Genomic DNA, 22,832 nt, shown 5'->3' on the forward strand with positions numbered 1-22,832 from the left:
TGGTGCTGGTGCTTCTGATCTGTAAACCACAGTCCAACTAGCAAGATCCAGAGGAACCAAGAGGGTAAAGGGGAGTCCACAAGTATTATGATGACCTATGGTTGCTTCAAGTGGTTTGACATCATTTTTATTTATTTTTGCCTGTCTGATAACTCTACTAATTTGCCTGAAAGAAGTATAAAGTATAGGAAAATCTATTCAGTGTTTTTAATACTTTTAAAATAATAGATTAAGAACAAAACACTACGTATTTCTATAGAACTTTATAAATTATTTTCATATCCTTATCTCATTTCACACCCAAAACAACTCTATGAAAAAATAAAACAACTATCATTATCAGCATTTTATAAATGGAGAAAACATGGCACAGATAGCTTAGGTCCAAGGTGATAGAACTGGTTATGTTATGGCTCATGAACTTGAATCTGAGTCTTCAGACTTCACATTCTTTGCCCATAACAACATACCCTTTTGTGAGAAAGGTGTTAGATTTAGGTGGATAATCACAAATCATAGAATTAGAGTGTAATGGCAAGGAGTAAAAATGGAGTGAAAAAGGAACCAAAACAAACCAATGATAATCCTTTTGTGAAGAAGGGTGAAGATGATTTTTTTTGAAAATTTGGACACAGTGAATTCACACAAACTCTAGCATCTTAATTTATAAAGGGGACAGTACAGAGCAATATCCCCTTGGATAGGGGACCCCAGGACTGAGTGTCTGCCTCTCTCCCTGTCATGTAGGCAGAGTCTACTTGGAGGGGAGATGGAGTGTTAATTCTGTCTCTTTTGTCTAAGATGATACATACTGAGTACTCTTCTCTGTCTAGAAGAAAAATTACAGTCCTTTCTTCTATCTTTTATGTTAATAATGCTCTCAAAATATGGCAGGATGACTTAAAAGGTTGTTTCCTTCAGTTCTTTAGCTTTGTACTATAAATTCAACAGCTTGATATAAAAAGCATCTACCCAAACTCAGATACTCTATTTTAGGCTATGATGATTTTTGATCTTCTTACCAAATATCAGAGATTGCAGAGAAGGCCTAGACTCAGCAAGAGATTGCATTTGGCATGGATACCAGAAAAATGTTCTGAATACCACATTCTGAGTCAACAGTTTAGAACATAATTGTGGTGGAGAAAACTAAAGATGAGATGAGATACTGAAACAGAAATACTAAATAGCACATGTAGGACTCTTTATCTCTGTCTTTTTTCTCTTTCACTCAGGAAAGTAAAAATTGCAGTAATAGATATCGCTCTTTAAAGGGGTTTATTTTAAGACACACAGCCAGAGACAATTTTTCTGATGTGTTTTTATACCTGAGCATTTTCAATGACCAAAGAGTAGTTTACAACTCATAAAGAATATAAAAATGTTACAATGAAATACTTCATTGTATATAAATTTGATCAAACTGTGAATTAAATTTTACCGAATATGTGTGCATTGAGCCATTTCTATAATTGTATTAAGAAAAGCCTTTGTCCCTAGAGATGGAATAGTAGTAGAGCTCAGATAGCTTCACAACAGAATAATAGGTAATGGAATAAACCTCTTCTGTATTTGTGAAATATTGATCCACTGTTCTATGTTTTTTGATGGGGTTTATCAAATTACATAGGAGAAATAGCAATATTTAGTTAATTAGAACAATTTAATTACTTGAATAATTCCTTCAGGAAAACATTAATTCTTAAAGCAGATTTTATCATTGCTTGAAAAAATGTTTGACAGAAATTTTATTTTCATAAGAATACCTGGCATTGGCACATTCCATACCTAAACTGCAATCTATATAGTCAATAAAATAAGAAAAATTTGAAATACACTAGAAATTAAGGAGACATTTATCAAATATGGACCTGAGGAAATAGCTCCCAATTATAACACTAAGAGCATTTCAAGAACTGTAGCAAATTTTATATACCTAGTAACAATAAAAATGAGTTTATTCAAAAGCATAAAAATCTGCAACATAATTCAACGAATGGAAGATCATCTTCCGATCTCTAATCAGTGTACAGAATTACCTTTCAAGGAGCTGGCAACCCTTTTGATGACACCAGTATTAAACAATTAGACCAATAGCATCCAACTATTCCATTTTGCACCCTAGCGGATTCCTATGCATAAAAGACATTGAACAGACCTCACTGAACATTTTACAGTTATAATGATAAACTCCATAAATGCCTATACAGACACAGAAACTTTACACTATTATAAAGTAGTACTAACTCTTTTCTTCCCAGGAGTTTACTAATAGCTCCTAAGAAGTCAGATTACATGTTCCTGAAACGGTCATGAAGATATCTCCACTACCACTCCATTGCATGGTCTTGCAAAAATTAGTTTACTTCTCTGGACCTTGGTTTCTTTGTCTGTAAAAAGAGGAGACTGGCCTTACAGATCCCTCAGATCCTTTTCAGCCTCATCCTCTCAAAGAGGCCCCTTGTGAAGCTGACTTCACGACCTCCTGTCATCACGAGTCAGGTCCCATTAACTGCCCCCAGTATTTCTTAGGTGGGCAGAGCAAATAGCCCCTCACTGTCATTCTGAGTGAACAAGACTTCCAGTTTTACCCTATGCATTTGCTGTTGACAACGTTAAACCAGATTGGGCTGACTGAAGGCAAAACCTTAATCTAAGTCAATATCTTTGTGCATTTTTAGCCTCTTCTTTTGTTTAACAGGTAAAACTGGAAGAGGGTGAATCAGATAAATAATTACACATGAGTGGGAAGTTTTTAACCTTTTCTATATGCTAATATATCATAAGGTCATTTTTATATCAGAATTCAGCTTAAAGCATGGGCTACATTTTCCTTGCTTAGATACCACAAAATCAATAAAATCAACACTATTTTATTACAGAGAAAAATCTAAGGTAACACAAATAAATTAACTTCTATTTCCCCCTCACTAAACTGAAAACAAACTTTGATCCTTGCTCTATCATGAGGAGGCTAACGGGCATAAGAGCAGAGGATTCTGACATAGGTTGAAAATAATCAAAATGCAGAAAATAATACTTCTCTTCAGGGCTGCTATGAGATTAGAGATAATAAAACTAGTACAAAGAAAGTATTCAATGTATCATAGTAATTATTATTATTTATCATCATAATTAGGAGTAGCCATAGTAGAAGGGTCAAAGCATGGGATTTATGGTCAGAGGGAATGGCTCCACTGGGTACCACGGCAGGAAATAATGGATGGTGTTGTAAAGGGAAAAACATCAAGACCTTTGTGAATCAAACTGGTATTGACTGTATAATTCTGCAATAACATCCAACTGTGGGCCTAGAGTGGAATGAAATGAAGAGTTGTGGGAGAAACTCCCTATTCAGAGGGAGAAATAGCTATCCAGTTAACCACTCAAAAGTGGTCATGAGATAATCCCTTTCTTCTCTTCCCAAACATCCTAGTGGTCTACCCTTCAAGAGGATAAATAAAGCAGAAACTTGCTCTCTCCAACTGGTTATCCATTGTAGTCAAAGTGCTCTTTCTCAAATGCAATTTTGATCCAGGAACTCATCTATTTAAAATAATTCAGTAATTCACCATTGCCTATGGAATACAACTTGTAGCACGGCTGAGCCAGGCCCAGAGCATCATTGTCTTCTATATCTGACTATACTTTCAGATCCACTAACACACTGTACTCTCCTCCCTCCATGCTTTGCACAGGCCATTACCGCTGCCTATGATGCTCCTATCTCCATCTTTGCCCTTCGGATAGCATCTTGTACATCTCACTTTCCACTCCAGGAAGCCTTAATACTGGGTGAGATGTCTCTCCTAAGGAGTTTCCTTGAACTTCATGCTTCCATACTAAATAGACCACACTGTATTGTAATCACTTGTCTACTTGTTTGTTTTTCTTACTATTCTATGAACATCTTAGTTATCCACCTTTGTATCCCCAGTGCCTAACATAGGACTGGAAACATAAGAGGTGCTCAAAAAAAAGCTGTTGAATGATAATGTATGAACTAATGAGTGAATGAATGAAAGGTTGAAGTCGATACCTGGTAAAAGAGGTAAAGGAAGAGCTCTTCCCATTACATGGTACCTAGCCCAAGCCTTGCTAAGTGGGAAGGAGTGACAGAGACAATAGCATAATTCATCCAACTCTTTTTGGTTCTTATCCTTTCCTGTCAGAGATGCTAAGCTGGATGAACCATAGAGTTATGATTCAATGTAGCAAAGCAAAGTAGTATTATATCTTAAAATTTAAAAAGAAACAAAAACCTTTCAGGTTATTTTTTATGGACTACCAGACAGACCTGTGAGCTTTCACTCTTGATACTCACTACAAAAGCCTCCTTCGCCCATATGATCTAGGCAGGGAGGTCTACAACCTTAAGTGTCCCAGAACAGTCAAGATTCATAAATGTTATGTTGAGAAAACTAGGTGCTAGACACAATCTTCGTTATGTGTGGATTTTGTACTTGAGAATTTGCCTACTCACTGAAATTTATTTGTAATCCCAAAATCAATATGTGCAGCACTTTCACAGTTATTTGCAGGCATGTACATGCAGAACAGGGAAAAATTTGAGTTACCCAAGGCACACGTTCTCAACTGATGCTTGCCCAAGGCACACGTTCTCAACTGATGCTTGCCCAAGGCACACGTTCTCAGCTGATACTTGTCCTAGGCGCACATTCTCAGCCGATACTTGTCCTAGGCGCACATTCTCAGCTGATGCTCGCCCAAGGTACACGTTCTCAGCTGATGTTGAACAAGGTGACACTCTGCTTTCTTGTTATAGCTCTTATACTATTAAAAAGATGTACTTTTTTTGGTCTATTTGCTGTCACATTTTTCATGTTTTCTGTTCCTTTTGCTTATGATTTTACTGTTTAAAATGGCTTTTATGCTTAGTGCTAAAGTGCTGTCTGGTGTTCCTAAGCAAAAGAAGGCCTTACAGAGAAAATATGTATGTTAGACAAGTTTCCTTCAGGCATGAGTTATAGTGCTGTTGGTTGGTTGGCCATGAGTTCCATGTTCATAAATCAACAATACACGTTAAACCAACGGTCTTTCAACAGAAACACACATATAATGAGGTCATATTCTGATTGGTTGACAAAAATGTGACCAGAGGCTCACAGGAACCTAACCCTGTAGTTTCCCTGGGAGCAATAGTTCAGTATTCACTAATTCAGTGTCCATGACAACTTTACAGAACATAAATACATGAAAATAAGAATAACATAAGAATCAACTGTATTTTAATCTGAAAATCTTCAAAGGATTAAGATTTCACCAGGGCAACTGGCCTCTTTACTTTCCTGCCCTGATGAACCAGTCTCCATGAGAAGAGGGTTTACAGTGGCTCAGGCAGAAAGAGACTTGAGTTGGATTTCAGGCCTGCCATTTACTAGCCACATGTCTTGGTTTGAGATACTAAACCCTTACTTTCTCATGTTCTTACCTGTAAAATGAGTATAATACGTTTTTAAAATCCAGCCTATCTCACTGTATCTTTTTTTGCAGTTGGCCGGTATGGGAATCTAAGTTCTTAACTTTGGTGTTATTATAAGGCTGTGCTCTAACCAACTGACCTAACTAGCCAGCCCTTCTCACTGTATCACACACAGCGTCACTTAGATCATGTATGTGAAAGAACATTTTACACTCTCAAGTACTATGCAAATATAAACTACATTATTCCTTTATGTTATAAATCCAAACATAAAATTAGGATGTTTTGCAGGGAAATGCAATTAACACAATGAAGACCTCATGGTTAAAGGCTAATAGCCTTTCTATATTCCAGATTTCACTGTGGTAATCTGTGGGACAAAGATTTTGTGGGACAAAGCCAAGTATACAGACAAAATCAAGCTGATGTTAAATACTGGAGTCACAAATGACAAATAAACATAAATGGATTGAATGACTGAACAAGTAGTCTGAGAATAAATAAGTGAATAATTACGACACCGCCCCCTCCCCCTGATCTTCTCCTATGAACCCCCTAGTTTAGTGCAGCTAGATTCACTAAGTACTAGACTAGCCAAGGGTACTGTTAGCTGAATTCTCAGTAGCCTCTAGGCAAGAAGCCCAAATGTATGGAAAACTGAACAGAGAGGAAATCTGCCAAGTTTACCTTTGCCTCCATCCTTCCCTCAACTGTTTGAGGAACATGGTGAGAGCTCTTATAACCCAAACCCCAGCCTCCTAAGAGCTCTGCCTATGGACCTGACCCTTGGGAGAGTCCCTCATCCCAGCATCTCTCCAAATGCACTTTAAAAAAACCTGGGGAAACAAAAAATCACTTCATGTTTAAGAAAATGTCTTATTTTTTCCCCTTCACTTTAATGAGTAAAGGTGGGAAAGACTATTGTGACAGCCTTTCTAAATTCTATATTTCTAACTCCTAGGTCAGCATCCTCAGGATCTCCAAACAGCATCAGATAAAAACAGTGCGGTTTATGGACCAACCACCTCTATTGCCAGATAAAGTCACATTAAAGCATCAAACATTATCAGAGACTCCAATAAATCTTTATCTCATCAGAGTCTTCCCTCCTGAGGAAGTAAAAAATAAAACCATAACACTGCTAGGCCAAATAGAGATCTATGTGTATAGCCTTCTGTTTCACCTGATTCTTAAGATATTTGTGAATAATTTGAAAAGGTATTTAAATGCCTGAACCATATTTGTTGTTTTAATAGTGAAAAGGCCGGGGGGGGGGGGCAAAAAAAACTAGGGCCTTTGATCTTGTTAATTTACCCTTCTGTATTGAAATAGGAAAAGCCAATTTAAAAAGGCCAACACATGTCCTGTTTAGATAAAGGTTTTAATTCTCAGATCCTCCAACAGATATGCCTATAACAAATAGTGACCCTGCCTCACTTAGGCCATCCTCAAATCCAGCAAATGATGCTGCAAAACAGTATTTCTGTAATAACCTTAAAGCCAGGACTGAACTAAGATTCTGACACTCCCCAAGAGCAATCTGTTCCATTCTTCTGAGTCTGTTGATGAATGGAAACCTCTGCGTGGTGGGGAAGAGTGCCTATAATCAGAAACCCATTTTCAAAAGACTAGCATTCCACACGTCATCATCATTCATGAGGGTAATTTTAAAATAGTCCTTTGAAGTCTTGTCTCTATCTCTTCTCCACTCTCACTATGACTTCTTCCCTTCTTACCCCATGTGTAGATGAGGTATCAAGACAGCCACTTGGCTTGGTGCTGTTCTCTGTATCCTCTCCTTGCTACTCAATGCAGAGGACCACAGAATAAGCATCATATAGCAGCTGGTCAGGAATGCAGAATCTCAGGCTCCACCCCAGACCTATTCAATCAGAAACTGCACTTGAAGAAGATTCTGGTGGTTCATATGCACATTAAAGTTTGAGATACACGCTCTAAGCCACCCACACTATCAGCCAAACCACTCCCTTTTCTGATAAATTCACACTACTCAGCCTGGCTAGGAAGGGCCTACCAGGGGCACATCAAAGCATCCAGCATTACTTTCCACTCTTGCTAGTATGCATTCTCCATGAGAAAGCAGACCTCCAGAGAACACAGGTAAAGTACCTGGCACAGGACTTAGCAGCATCCAATATCCACTCAATAAACATGATTTTCTTTCCTTATGTCTACTCATTGTTCCCTACATCCTCATATCCCTTTCAGTCTGTCCCTTTCCTGTAATGATTTCTCTTCCTCTCAGTATCTAGTTTGGATCTTCTAGTGAAGTGATTAAGAGCCGAGGCTTTAATGTCAAAATTTTAGCTCTAAAACTTATTTGCTGTATGAATTAGGAAAATACTTAACTTCTCTAGGCTTCCGTTTCCTCCTCTGTTCACTAAGGATGTTAATAATGCCTTCCTCTTGGGGTTGCTATGAAAGCACTCAACTGGTATTAGCTATCACTAGTATTCAAGCTCAGATCAAGACCGCTCTACCAACTACTTTAGTTGGGGATATTTTCCCTCTCCTTTAAAGGGCTACAACACCAACAGGCCAAACCACACAACTTAGCGTCTAATTATAACTCTCCTGTAGAGACCTTTAATTGTTTTGTGTTGTTTGTTTTGTCTTCTGACCTGGGTCTTAATAATAAAAAATAAAAGGGTCAGGGTTATTGTTGTTTTTACAGATTGTGAAAGCAATTCATGGTCATTATAAGAAATATAAAAGAGAAAAATATAAAAGAGAAGCTAAAAGTTATCCATAATCTCACCACTCACAGATGATACCTGTTATTATTTCAGAATATTTCCTTCTAAAGACTAGATCTCATGTTTCAGTAGGGCAAGGATCAAGTCTTAATCTTCTTGGCAATTTTCTCTGACTTCACCCTACCCAGTGCCCTCCATAACCCCAGCACCTAACCTAGCACAGAGCTAAGCACTTAGTAGCTGACAAATAAGTACATGTTTCTTAGTTGAATGATGTATTGATTTAAGTGACTTGTCCCTACACTTATATGTGGACTCGTATGTGGAAAAACCTATATAGAGAAAAAGGAACATTGTCAGAGTTAGTGACATAATTTGTTTAGTTCTTTGCTTAGTTCAAGTTGCTATAAATGTGCTCTTATCTGTATTCTATGTGACTACTGTTTGTTTGGTGGTAAACGTGTGTTCCTAGTGGAGCCTCATGTTTCCCTTTTCAACATATTCAGATTTCACATACCTACAGGAATGGTCATCCCATGAATTTTATCAGCCCAGCCTGCGTAATACCGAAGGGTTTTGATGACGCCCTGCAAATCCACATAAAAAGCTTGCAGGAATGGTTTGCCACCATTTAGGGATTCCATGGTCTGCAGGAAAATAAATGGAGAGGAATTAAGTCCCCAGAACTTTCTGGTGATACACTAAATAATTTCTGGAGCAGAAGAAAAAAGGAAGAGAGAGAATACAAATAAATATGAGCGGTGATACATACCTGGCCAACTCTGATTTCCCAAATAAAAAGATTTCTAGTACTGCCAGTTTGGTTTAGTTTCTAGTAAAAACCACATTGAGAATATTTGGGCACGTTCTTGTGCCGGTGTGTTTCTGGTAACCACTATCCAAATACACAACATTTCTTCAACTGATGATAAGGAAATGTTCTGCTTGTCAAACCAGGTTCTGTTATATTAATGATTAGAGCTGAATGAGGATTTTTTGAAGTCTACACGAGTACTCTGAATCCATAAAGAAGACTGAAGACATGAGCTCTTTATGCAACTGATGAGAATATAAAACGTTCTCTACAGCTGCCAAGATTCCTGCTGAGAAATGGAATATCCACGATGCATGGCGAGTTTATTTATTACCATCAAATAAACAAGATCTCCTCTAGGGAAGCCCAGACATTAACAACTTGAAGGCTGGTTTTTTGAAAACATTTATGTTAACAACCGTTATCTATTAAGAGTGAAGTATCTGGTTCATTTAATAAAAATAGCAATATTAAGCAGTTTTACATTACAAACATTATTAATTTAATGACATGTTTCTAAACTGGTTAAGTGTAACAAAAACAATGAAAAATGAACACACTGAAATGAGAAAAAAGTATATTGACTTGAGAAATATTAAAGGTGTTACAAGTTTAACAAATGAAATAAAAATACATGCCTGTAATTTCATTTTTTTCCTATAAGGACATTTTATAACATATTGGCATGAAAATTATTTTTAGCTGACAAAGCTAAAATTAAAATATTGTCCATTCAATGAAATAAAAATACTCTTACTTACAGTGCAATTTATCTACTTACTACATGTACAAAGTGGAACTCATTTTAACATGTTATATTACTTATGATATATTGGCTCACATTTATTAAAAGGAATTAAATAATTTCCCAACACTTTTTAGAACATTAATATGCTCATAAGATGAGCATTACATTCTCTATGCAGCTATCATAGAGCCAACGTCTACATAGTGTAGAGTGAAGTAGAATCAATAACCAGAATCTAGGCCACCTAAATGGTTCCTATGAGTTGTTGACACCAGTCAAATATACCTGAGAATTGCCATCCCTAGGTTTACTTTCAATTGTGCTTAGTTTGGATGAAGTATTAACTCCAGTTTTCTGGTCAGAAGCTCCCCTTTATTCCAGAGGCTACCTCTTACCTCTCTTCTCTCATTGCTTGGAAATTTAAAAGTAGGAATCTCATTTAGGTGTGGTAGGAAAACAGACTTGATCACAGTGAGACGTACAGCAGAAAAAAAAATAAGGCATTTGAGTTTTACAATATGAAAATATAACTGCAGAAATGAACTGTATCATCTTCTAGTACATATTGCTATTCCAATATTGTAAATATTATATGTATTTAACTCAATTAAACAGACATTTATTGATCATCTACAAGGGTACTTCAATAAGTTCATGGAAATATTTGTATTACCTTCTCGTTCTATTTTTCCATAAATTTTCTGAAATACCCTTGTACATGCCCTCATTTGCCATCTATGTGCCAGAAAATGTGCTAGGATTACAAAAAAAAGAAGTAAAAGATAATTTTGTTTTCAAGGAAATTATAATCCACTGAAGAGACAAACATATAGACTAGCATTCTCCAAAGAACTCAGTATTGCATGATGGTGGTAGGTTAGCCAAAAAAATAGTGTTGAGGCTCAAATAAGATTAAAAAACACTGAGTAGGCCTTTTCAGGGCCTTTAATATGCTTAGCAACTTGTGACTCTCCAAGAAGGAACTATCTCACCTTTTTTACAATATCCATAAATACTTTGTTGGAACAGTATTCCCTTGAGTGCCAGATTAGAAAATGCTTTTACAGATAAATAAATATTATATAAACGTAGAGTTTCAAACTATCTCCATAAAGGAATCATTTTTGTTTCCATACTGTGAACAGATCTCTAAAGTGGATGGTAGAAGGGAAACTGAGGAAGGGCTATGATTTTTTCCTTCAAATTTCAGTGAGAAGAGACACTCAGCTGATCTTCTACTTCCCCATCTGATTCCAATATCCAAACATCTCTCATTTTTCATGTGTATTATGCATTCCTTAGTTTTTTCCCCAGATGTGCTTCACAGCATACTTTCAAAAAGACTGAGGAATCTAAATTTCAGTGGGATGGTAAATTTGGGGTAAAGACTTAATGTGTTCTCAGGTTACTTACTGCAAGAACTGCCCTGTCTCGTTCCACCAAGTCTGCAAGCTTATCCAACAGACGTCCTCTTTCTGAAGCATCCATCCTTCTCCATACTGAACCAAGAGAGAAAGCCAGGCGGGCTGCCTGTACTGCTTTGTCTACATCTGCCTGTTAGAGAGGAAGAAGCACACTGAAGAGAGAGAAACACACCAAATACAGAGTGATGCATGAACATGAAATTTCACTTTGTGAAATACAAAGTGATGGTGCCTGGAGAGCATTTGTTTACTGCTCTGCTGTTAGAAGGTAGTTATTTCACAGGGAATCTTTTTCTAAGAAAGACGTACCTTGTCTGCTTCTTGAACTTCACAAACTTGTTCTCCTGTGGCTGGATTATAGACAGGGAACACTTTCCCGCTCTCTGAGTTCTGCCACTCATTGTTAATAAAGATCTAAGGGAGCAGACAACAGAATGAGATCTGTGACACAGGGGATAAGAAACTAGTCAATGATCAAGTGTTATGGAAGAACCATAGTAATAATATTTGTTCTGTATGCTTGCTGCAATATAATAAAAGTATAGAATTTGAAGTGTTGCAAGAGACTTTAAACAGTATATAGTCCAGCTAATTCAGGAATTTCCTCTAGTATATTTTTGCTTCAATGTCATCCAAAGACTAAATATAGTTCTTACAGTTAGTGAACCCGTCATCTAATTAGAGAGACAAATAAGGATGGGAGGACAGAGAGTCTAACATACATACAAACCACACACTGAAGCTAAGAAAATAGTTCTTGATAGTTCAAGTTCTGGCCAATATTCATAAGGGGCCTAAGTGTCTTCTCAAGGAAACTTGAATGGAGTTGGAATAAGCATTCAAGTCAGATCCTGACCTGAACAATGAGTCTGATCAAATTAACTAGTAACTTTAAAAAGTTACATGTGAAAATCCAAGTTAGATTTCTTTCCCTTTTCTGGGTAGGCTAAGTGACTTAGCAAAAGAAAAAGGGCTATAACTTTCAAATTGGTCTTTCTAGGATTTCTTAAGAGGCTTGGTTTCCTTATATGACATGAAGATTATACTAAAATTGCAAAGAGACTAATTATTTAAGAAATTATTCAAATCAATTTCTCATAATATTTATTTGTAATAAATGAGTTAAAGGAGAAGGGAAGGGGCCGGCCTGGTGGCGCACTGCTATAGTGCGCCGCTTGGGAAGCGCGGCGGTGCTCCCACCGAGGGTTCGGATCCCACATACAGACCGGTTCCCGCTCACTGGCTGAGCGAGGCACGGGAGCAACACCGAGGGCTGCGATCCCGTTGCCGGTCCCGGTCCGGTACGGGGGCGACACTGAGGGTTGCGATCCGTTGCCAGACACGGAAAAAAAAAAAAAAAAAAAAGACAAAAAAAAGAGGAGAAGGGAAAAGACACAAAGAGATTTTTTAAAATTTTACTGAAATTGAGAAAGAAGCCCAAACTAATATTTTTGGACTATGAAAACACAAACAACACACAAATATGTTTTACTCTATAAAATTTATGGCACACAATGAAAATTTCTGAACTAACAAACCAGTGGTTAAATAAGTATAAATCTGCACTTTTAAATACCAAATATGAGAAAATGTCCCAAAGCTTTCCTTTCATATTTTTTCCTTGATTTGATAAAACAATGAGCCTATGTGGAAGGAGGCACTAATTAAACTAGAGTCTTCTTTTCCTAAAGGTTTTTTAAAATGTAGAGAAAGAAAAAACATTAAATTTGTATAGCACTTAATACAAATGTACTGAGCACAAACACAATGACCCTGAAGTTGTATAACATTTTCCAGTTTATAATATGCAGTTTATAAACATGCTTAATATAATGTATTCATTCACCAAATAAATACTCAGATCCTTCTAGACACGGGAAAGGAAAAGATGATTAAGAGAGTTCCAGCCCTTGAGTGCCTTATAGTCTCTAGCAGTTCACTCAATACAACAACCCTGTGAAGCAGGATTTTATTATCTCTATTAAGGATGAGAAACTTCAGAAGCAGGCAGGTTGAGTACAAAGAAGCAGGTTCTAATTTTGGCTCTGATTTAAAGGCTACTGTTCTTTCCACTATACACCGTTTTCAGGATTATTCGGCTCAAAGAAATAGAACTAGTTAATGTCCAAGCCTGAACTAAAGTTTATAGTTCTTGGACTCCTACTGTAGTTTTCTTTTTATTCCATTTAACAAATTTTCTCACAGCCCATAGCTCCTCATATCTGCATACTCCTTTGAAACACAAGATAATCTCCAGGAAACAAAAGGAGAAAATTAAGAGGATTAGTTTCATTAAGGATTCACTTCTGGGGTTTTACCAGGTTTAAGGAAAAAGAGGTCTTACCAATATTCCTTATTTCTTCTACTTACTATATGCCCAAATCAAACTTCTTAACCTTTGGTATATCATCAAGAATTGAAGAGTAAACAAGTATATTTATAAAGACTAAATGTAAATACAATATTCTAACCCATTAGTCATTCAACAGGAAGGACTTCATTATTTAATATTTTGCAACAAGAATCTGCACCATCCTGTAAAAGGACGTGTGACCATTCTTTATCTTTTATGGTATTTGTGGTTAAAAATTTACTTGATATGCTTCATGTAAGGGATTTTCAAAAAGCTCATGGAAAGATTTGTGTCATCTTTTAACTCTATTTTTTCCACAAGCATTTTGAAGTACCCTTATAAGTGGGCAAATGCTAAAGGTAGGTATATATAAATAAAGGTTAATGGAAGGACTAAATTATGTAGAAATAAAAAAAATTCATTGGGCTGATCAAATTTACATTTATATAACTAAAAATGAAAATATTTTTGTAATTACGAAAGAAAAAAATGGCCATCTTCTTTTCTACAAAATTATGAGCCTTTATACTTTTCAAAAATATTACACTGTGATAATAATGTACATGCTAGAAGAACCAGAAGTGATAATAAGCTGTAACCTATTAGAGATGTGTTCAAAATCTGGAATCAGCATCAATTATTATTTTTATTGGAACGTAGTTGATTGTACATATCTGTGGGGTACAGAGATGAATATCAATAACTGTCTGCAATATGTGATACTCAAATCTGGATAATTAGTATATGGAATCAACATTTATGACATGAATATGTTCCAGGTTCATATATGACAAGTGATGAACAGTTAATTGCATTCAAAGGCATCGCCCACTTCAGGTTACATATACCTCCCAAACCAGGAAAATACAAAACAAAAATTTTGTTTGCTACATTTTAAATTCTTATTTTGTTATTTTCACTATCTCTTTATTCTTACTTCTGTAAATAAAAAGGATTCACTGGAACCAGATGGCTATTTTTCCTGATATGCCAAAAGTTGGGTTTTTTTCCAACCACATCATTACTTTTGTAGACCCAGCCTTATATTACAATATTCTAAAAAGTTGTACTGACAATTTTGTTGGTACATGGAACAACAAATACCTCCACAGTACTTGAATGATTTTAGCTTCTCTGGGCAATACCAAAAGTTTTGAATTCAGTCTACAGTGTTCTCTCACCAAGGTTCCTTCGAGAAATGGTTTACTTCAGTGCTGTAGCAGGGAAAGTACAAGATAATCCTGAAACACTGTGGTGTCAGAAATTAAGCAGATGCTCAAAAAGTAATACAGACATAATAAAAGGACACAGGAGCAAACATGAAGTGGCTCCCAATGGCCAATACTGAGATAATCTAAACAACAAAATAAATAATGATAGTAATGGACTGTTAACCATAGAATGAAAAAGGCATCCAAGAGTCCATAATGACAAAATTTTTAAATGAATAAATAAATGGGGGATAAGGAAAGGCTCTTCTTCACAACAGAATTCCAGCCAAGATATGAAGGAATAATGAAATTAGATGATCACCACTTTTCAAATACCACAGTAATAATTGTTTCAGGCAAAAATCACCAATGGACAGTAAAATTAGTGGGCAAAATATAATAAACAACTGGGTTTTCATGTTGTCTCAGAGTATCTCTTCTCAAGATATTCATTAATTACAAAGGGAAAATAGTAACTTTACATTAGAGAAACTTGGCAGACACCACCTTAATCAAATGATCAAAGTTGACATTACCAGTAATGGAACAAATTGATATCGTGTGCTCCTGATATGATGAATGAGAAAGACATAAGATCACTTATGTGTTATTGTTACACAACTTGAATTTAATCATGAGGAAACATCAGGCAAATCCAAGGTAAAGAACATCCTACAAAATAACTGGCCCATACTTTTTTAAAGTGCCAAGGTCATGAAGGATAATGAAAGACTTAAAAAACTGTTTCAAATTAAAGGATACTAATGAGATATAAAACTTAAGTACATAATGTAACCATGAATTGGCTCCCAGAAATTTGAGTATGATCTTTTGGTTAGATAATAATATCATATCAATGTTAACTTCCTGATTTTTACAATTTTACTTTGGTAAATTTGAGGAATCTGGTAAAGAGTATATGGGAACTACTTGCACTATTTTTGCAACTTTTTTGTAAATATGAAATTATTTCAAAATGGAAATTTTAAAAAGTTTAAAAGTTAGTGTTGTCTTTTGGTGCCTACCTTTCATATTATAAATGTCCTAAACAAATTTGTTAAATGAAGAAATGAGGATTCAACATCATTTTCCACACAAAATTTCCTTTAAATGTGAGTTTGTGAAAAATGAAATAAAGAATTCAAGCTCTGCCTTAAAATATAGCCCGATACTGTCAAAAATTCTTCATTTGAAAGTTTACAAATTATTTCAACTTAAAGGCTTGTTAATGTCAGTATGAGAAACCAGAAAATTCTGCTTTGCAGTTTATTGAATTTCAGAATAGGTATAAGGAAAGATGTGAACTTTTTTACTCGAGCTCTTTGAAAGTAGAAAAGACATCTGACTCTAAGTGACTTGACTGATACTCAGTTTCTTCATTTGTAAAATATACACATACTGACTTACAACATTATATAATTCTGTGATGCTGTAATTAATGGCAAACGAAACAGATGGCGTATGAAAGAAGGTACCTGTCTACTCTAGGTTTCTAAGAGAACAGGACGGATTAGCTCATAAACCTAACTTTCTTTTCCATGGTTGTGAAAAAGTGTCCATTGACATTTTATGGGTTGCTGTTAGTATTAAAAGACATAATGGATGTGTAGGCACTTAGTTAATGTTAACTGGAATGGAATGTCTGCTGGGAAAGGACATGAATCACTGTCTAACATCTTTCCTGATAAGATTAGAAATACAATACCTCCCACACCAAGATAAAATCTGAAACACACTGAAGAGTGCACTTGGGCAATAAATTTTTATATAAAATTATGTTGTATTTAATATATACAAACGAATATATGTAACATAAATGTGAGTTAAGATCCATCATATTAAAATACACCATGAAAACATCATTCAAGCAGTAGAATGTTATCGGTATTGCTGAAGCTACTTCTGTGTTTCTCCCTGATCCCATTCTCCAGCTCGACCCACCCTGTCACTACAGGTAACCAATATCCTGAACTGATTTATTCTTATATATTTTCTTTCTTATTCTTGTCCTAATGTACTAATTATTGGATACAGGTTTTTACATATGTCTATCATGTAGATCTTGTGAAATGCATTTTTCAGATTATCTTGATCTTTAATTAACATTTTATCTGTTTGTCCTATGATAATTGAGAAAGCCATGGTGAAATTTCTCACCTTGGTGTTGGACTTGTCAATATATCCCTTAGCTCCATCATTTTTATATTTATAAATTTGAGGTTATTTTATCAGCGAATATGTTTGTAACTATTAGATCTCTCTGGTAAACCATTTATCAATATGAAGTGATGTTCTTTAATACTAATAAAGGTTTGTGTCTTAAAGCCTATTTTGTTCAGTATTAGTATAGCTACCTAAGCCATTCTTTAGTATTTGCCTCATATACCTTTTTTCCATCCTTTTCCTCTCAACAATGTCTTTATTACTTTGATGTGTCTCTGTAAATGATGTATGTCTAGATTTTATTTTATTCAATATGAAAATCTGTCTAATTTTAACTACCAAGTTTAATTTATTATGTATTTATTATGATTATATATTTATATATTATATATTGTATATTATATTAGATTTGGACTTGATTTCTATTTGTTTTGCTTTATTTTAGTTTCTTTTCTCCTTTCTTGCCTCTTTGTTTTTAGTTGATTAAGTATGTTGTTACTGTTATTCGTTTTATAATTCAGTTGTCCCCTTCTACTAGTTTGGAAGTTGTACACTATATTTCTATTTTTTAACTGGTTATCCATGATATTTTATCATGCACATTTAACAACTTGAAGTCTAAAGTTTATCAATATCTTAGCCCTCGTCCCAAACAATACAGTGGCCTTAGAACACTAAGTATAATCACTCTTCTCCAGAAGATTGTCATAAAATTATTATTTTATACAGAAAATAATTTCTTATTCTTAAGAAGGTTTTATGATTTTTATTCTCACTATTCCTTAGAATTTCATTTAGTAAAGATTTATCTGGAGTAATCTCAATTCTTGTTTTTCTGAACATGTATTTATTGCACCCTAATTCTCAAAAGATACCCTAGAAAGTTACACAATTTTAGGCAGACAGTTATTTTTTCATACTTCAAAGATATTATTCCAATATTTTTTATCTTGCAGTGATGCTTATAAGAAGTCTACTGCAAGTATTTAATTATTTCTTTGTTAGTGACTTGCCTTTTCTATCTGGTTGCTTTTTAGATTTTGTCTTTTTCTTTGGTGTTCTCAAATTTCATCACAGTATGTCCAAGTATCAATTTCTGTTTTATCTGTCTTATAGCTATGCATTATGCTTACAGAGTCTATATATTTTTGTCTAAATTCTGGAATATTCTTAATCTTTATCATCATTTCTTTGAATATAATTCTCTCTATTCTCTTTTATAACTCCAAATGTTACACATTTTTAATCCATCCTCAATGCCCTTTAACCACTCATATTTTCCATCTCTTCTTTTCTTCATTTCATGCTGCAGTTAAGCAGTTTCTTCTGCTTCACCAGTTCTTACTTTACCTGCATCTAATGTGCTAATTTCAGTATGTGTGTATTTATATATTCATATTTTTACATAAATAAATGTGAGGGTTTTTTCTTTTCTTTCTTTTTATGGGGGGTGGGGGCAGCTGGCTAGTACAGGGATTGAACCCTGGACCTTGGTGTTATCAGCATCATGCTCTAACCAACTGAGCTAACCAGCCAGTCCAAGTGTTTATAGTTTTATTTCCAAAAGTTCTACTTGGTTTCTTTCTAAATCTGCGTGGTCATTTTTTGTTTGTTTGTTTTGTTTTAGTTTTTTAAAAATTAATACACTTTATTTTTTAGAACAGTTTTAGACTTATAGAAAACTGATCAGAGAGTATAGAATTCCCACACATCTCCTTATCTTCCCCACCCCTCACTTTGCTCTATTGTTAATATCTTGCATTAGTGTGGTAATTTGTTATACCTGATGAACCTTCATTCATATACTACTACTAGCAAAAGCCCATGGTTTACATTAGGCTTCACTCTTTGTGTTGCACAGTTCTATGGGTTTTGAAAAATGCACTGTCATGTATCCATCATTACTGTATAATAAAGAATAGTTTAACTGCCCTAAAAATCCCCTGTGCTGCACCTACTCATCCCTCCACCCTCCTCCTGAACTACTGACAAAGACTGATCTTTTAACTGTTTCCATAGTTTTGCCTTTTCCAGAATGTCATTTAATTGTAATCATACAGTAGGTAGGCTCTTCAGACTGGCCGCTTTCACTTAGTAATATGCATTTAAGGTCCCTCTATGTTTTTTTGTGTGTGGCTTGATAGCTCATGCTTTTTATACTTAACAATATTCCATTGTATGGATGTACCAAAATTTGTTTATCCATTCACCTTTTTTTTTTTTCCTTTTTTTTGTCTTTTTTACTGACCAGTAACGGGATCGCAACCCTCGGTGTTGTGCCCGTACCGGGGACCGGCAACAGGATCGCAACACTTGGTGTCGCGCCCATACCGGGGACCGGCAACGGGATCGCAACCCTCGGTGTTGTGCCCGTACCGGGGACCGGCAACAGGATCGCAACACTTGGTGTCGCGCCCATACCGGGGACCGGCAACGGGATCGCAACCCTCGGTGTTGTGCCCGTACCGGGGACCGGCAACAGGATCGCAACACTTGGTGTCGCGCCCATACCGGGGACCGGCAACGGGATCGCAACCCTCGGTGTCGCACCCACACCGCGCTCAGCCAGTGAGCAGGAACCGGTCTCCACATGGGATCCAAACCCTCGGCGGGAGCGCCGCTGTGCTCCCAAGCAGTGCACTCTCCAGTGCACCATCGGGCCGGCCCTATCCATTCACCTTTTGAAGGAGATCTTAGTTGCTTCTAGTTTTGGACAATTATGAATAAAGCTGATATTAACATTGATGTGAGGTTTCCGTGTGAGTAAGAGTTCTCAACTCATTTTGGTAAATGCCTAGTACCATAATGGCTGTATCATACTGTCAGACTCTTCCTAGCTTGGTAAGAAACTGCCAAATTGGTTTTCAAAGGGACTGTACCATTTTACATTCTCACTAGCAATGAATCAGAGCTTCTTTTGCTTCACATCCTTGTCAGCTTTAGGTATTGTCAGCTTTTTGGATTTCAGCCATTCTAATAGGTGTGTAGTGGTATCTCATTGTTTTAGTTTGCAATTCCCTAATGACAAATAATGTTGAACATCTTTCTGTATGCTTATTTGCTGTCTAGATATCTTCTTTTGTAAGGTGTCTGTATTTTTTGCCCATTGTTTAATTGGGTTGTTTTCTTTTTTTTTTTTTTTTTTTTTCCGTGTCCGGCAACAGATCGCAACCCTCAGTGTCGTGCCTGTACCGGACCAGGACTGGCAACGGGATCGCAACCCTCAGCGCCACGCCCGCACCTCGCTCAGCCAGTGAGCGGGAACCGGTCTGTATGTGGGATCTGAACCCTCGGCGGGAGCGCCGCCACGCTCCCAAGCGGTGCACTGTAGCAGTGCGCCACTGGGCCGGCCCCTTAATTGGGTTGTTTTCTGATTGTTGAGTTTTAGGAGACCTCTGTATATTTTGGATAAAAGTCTTTTTATCAGATATATGCTTTGCAAATATTTTCTCAGTTTGTGGCTTGTCTTTTCATTCTCTTAACAGTGCCTTTTGCAGATCAAAAATTTTTAAATTTTAGGAAGTCCAACTTAGCATTTTTATTTCATGGATCGTGCTTATGGTGTCATTATCTAAAAACACATCACCTAGATTTTCTCTTATGTTATCTTCTAACAGTTTTATAGTTTTGCATTTTACATTTAGGTCTAGGATCCATTTTGAGTTAATTTTTTTCTTTTCCAGCTTTATTGAGAAATAATCGATGTATAAAGAACTAAATATAATTATTATATACAATTTGGTGAGTTTGTACATATGCATACATTCATGTTACTTTCACCACAATCAAGGCAATAAACATATCTATTACTGACAACAGTTCCCTTGTGTCTCTGTGTGTGTGTGTGTGTGTGTGTGTGTGTGTTTTATGGACAGAAAAATTTGTATGCATTTATTGTATACAATATGATGTTTTCAAGTATATATACATTGTGGCATGATTAAATCTAGCTAATTAACAAATGTATTACTTCTCATGGTTATAGTTTTTGTGGTGAGAACACAGCATTCATTCTCTTTGCCTTTTTCAAGAATACAATATACCATCATTAACTATAGCCACCATGCTGTACAATATGAGAGTACTTCAAAAAGTTCACAGAAAGATTCATATTATCTTTTAATTCTATTTTCCCACAAACTTTCTGAAGTACCCTCATAGATCTCTCAAATTTATTCCTATCTTACTGTAATTATGCTTCCTTTCACCAACACCTCCCCAATCCCCCTTCCCAGCTAACCACTCCATCATTCTACTCTCTAATTCTAAGACATCAACTTTTTTAGATTTCACATATGAGTGAGATCAAGCAGTATTTGTCTTTCTGTGTTTGGCTTATTTCACTTAACATAATGTCTTCCAGGTTCATCCATGTTGTCACAGATGACAAAATTTCCTTCTTTTTTTATGAACGAATAGGATTCCATTGTGTATGTATACCACATTTTCTTTATCCATTCATACATTAATACACACTTAGCTTGATTCCATATCTTGGCTATTCTGAATAATGCTACAATGAACATGGGAGTACAGATAGCTCTGAGTTCATTTCCCTTAGATATATACTCATGCCAGTAGTGGGACTGCTGGATCATAGAGTAGTTCTATTTTTATTTTTATTGCTGAAATTTAAATTTTATTTTTTAACATATGCCACTTTTAATTTTTATTTATTTTTTTCTTTTTTACTGATTATACATATTTATGGGGTACAGAGTTGACTGTCAATATCTGTGTACAATATGTGGTGATCAAATCAAGATTATTAGCATGTTCATTATTACAAATTATAATTTTTTAAGGAACCTCCACACTGTTTTCCATAATAGCTGTACTAATTTACAGTCCTACCAAAAGTGTGCAAGGGTTCCTTCATCTCTACATCCTCGCCGATACTTCTTATCTTTTGTCTTTTTGATGTTGAGCAGTTTTTTATATACCTGTTCTCCATTTGTATGTATTCTTTTGAGAAATGTGTATTTGGGTCTTTTGCTCATATTTAAATTGTGTTATTTCCTTTCTTGCCATTGAGTTGTTTGAGTTCCTTATATACTTTGGATTTTAATCCTTTATCAGATATATAGCTTATAAGTATTTTCTACCATGTGTAGGTTGTCTCTTTACTCTGTTGAGTGTTTCTTTTGCTGTGCAGAAGCGGTTTAGTTTGATATTACCATTTGTCTATTTTTGATTTTGTTGCCTGTGCTCTTGAGGTAATACCCCTCAAATTACTGCCCAGACCAATGTCATAGAGCTTTCATTTGCAGGTAATTTTTGTGAAAGATGTAAGGTCATTGTCTAGACTCATTTTTCTTTTATTTTCTTTTTTGCATGTGGGTGTCTAGTTGTTTTAGCACCGTTTGTTGAAAAGACTATCTTTTCTCCATTACTGCCTTTACTCCTTTGTCAAAGATCAGTTGACTATATTTGTGTGGGTCTATTTCTGGGCTCTCTACCCTATTCCACTAATCTGCCTATTCTTTTGCTGATATCATTCTGTCTTGATTACTGTAGCTTAGAGTAGTCTTGAAGTTAGGTAATATCAGTCCTCCAACTTTATTCTTCTTCAATATTGTGTCAGCTATTCTAGGTCTTTTGCCTTTCCATATAAACCTTAGAATCAGTTTGTTGATATCTACAAAATAACTCACTGACCAAGATTTTGATTTTGATTACATTGAATCTCTAGATCAAGTTGGCAAGAACTGACATCTTAACAATGTTGAGTCTTCCTATCCATGGAATATCTCTCCATTTATTCAGATCTCCTTTGATTTCTTTCATCAGAGTTTTGTGGTTTTCCTCATGAAGATCTTGTACATATTTCATTAGATTTATACTAAGTCTTTGGGGGAGGTAGTAATGTAAAGGGTTCTATGTTTTTAACTTTAGATTCCAATTGTTCATTGCTGGTTTATAGGAAAGCAAATGGCTTTGTATATTAAACTTGTATCTC

At 35.7% G+C, this 22,832-nt stretch overlaps 1 protein-coding gene and 1 non-coding gene across 2 annotated transcripts in view; both read right to left on the minus strand.

Moving 5' to 3' along the window:
• The window catches only part of ALDH1A2 (aldehyde dehydrogenase 1 family, member A2), a 95,078-nt gene that overhangs the window by 42,678 nt on the left and 29,568 nt on the right, over positions 1 to 22,832 (minus strand). The window contains exons 2-4 of the mRNA XM_008581184.1: positions 11,456 to 11,560; positions 11,136 to 11,276; positions 8,678 to 8,807 (exon numbers count right to left, since the gene is read on the minus strand). Of these exons, the coding sequence (XP_008579406.1) occupies positions 8,678 to 8,807; positions 11,136 to 11,276; positions 11,456 to 11,560 (376 nt within the window). The remainder of the gene's footprint in view (positions 1 to 8,677; positions 8,808 to 11,135; positions 11,277 to 11,455; positions 11,561 to 22,832) is intronic.
• TRNAI-GAU lies at positions 18,335 to 18,408 on the minus strand. Its single transcript has one exon. It is a non-coding gene; the product is annotated as a tRNA-Ile (tRNA).

The sequence above is a fragment of the Galeopterus variegatus genome, unplaced genomic scaffold, assembly GCF_000696425.1.
Source record: "Galeopterus variegatus unplaced genomic scaffold, G_variegatus-3.0.2 Scaffold91, whole genome shotgun sequence".
NCBI classification, from domain to species: Eukaryota; Metazoa; Chordata; class Mammalia; order Dermoptera; family Cynocephalidae; genus Galeopterus; species Galeopterus variegatus.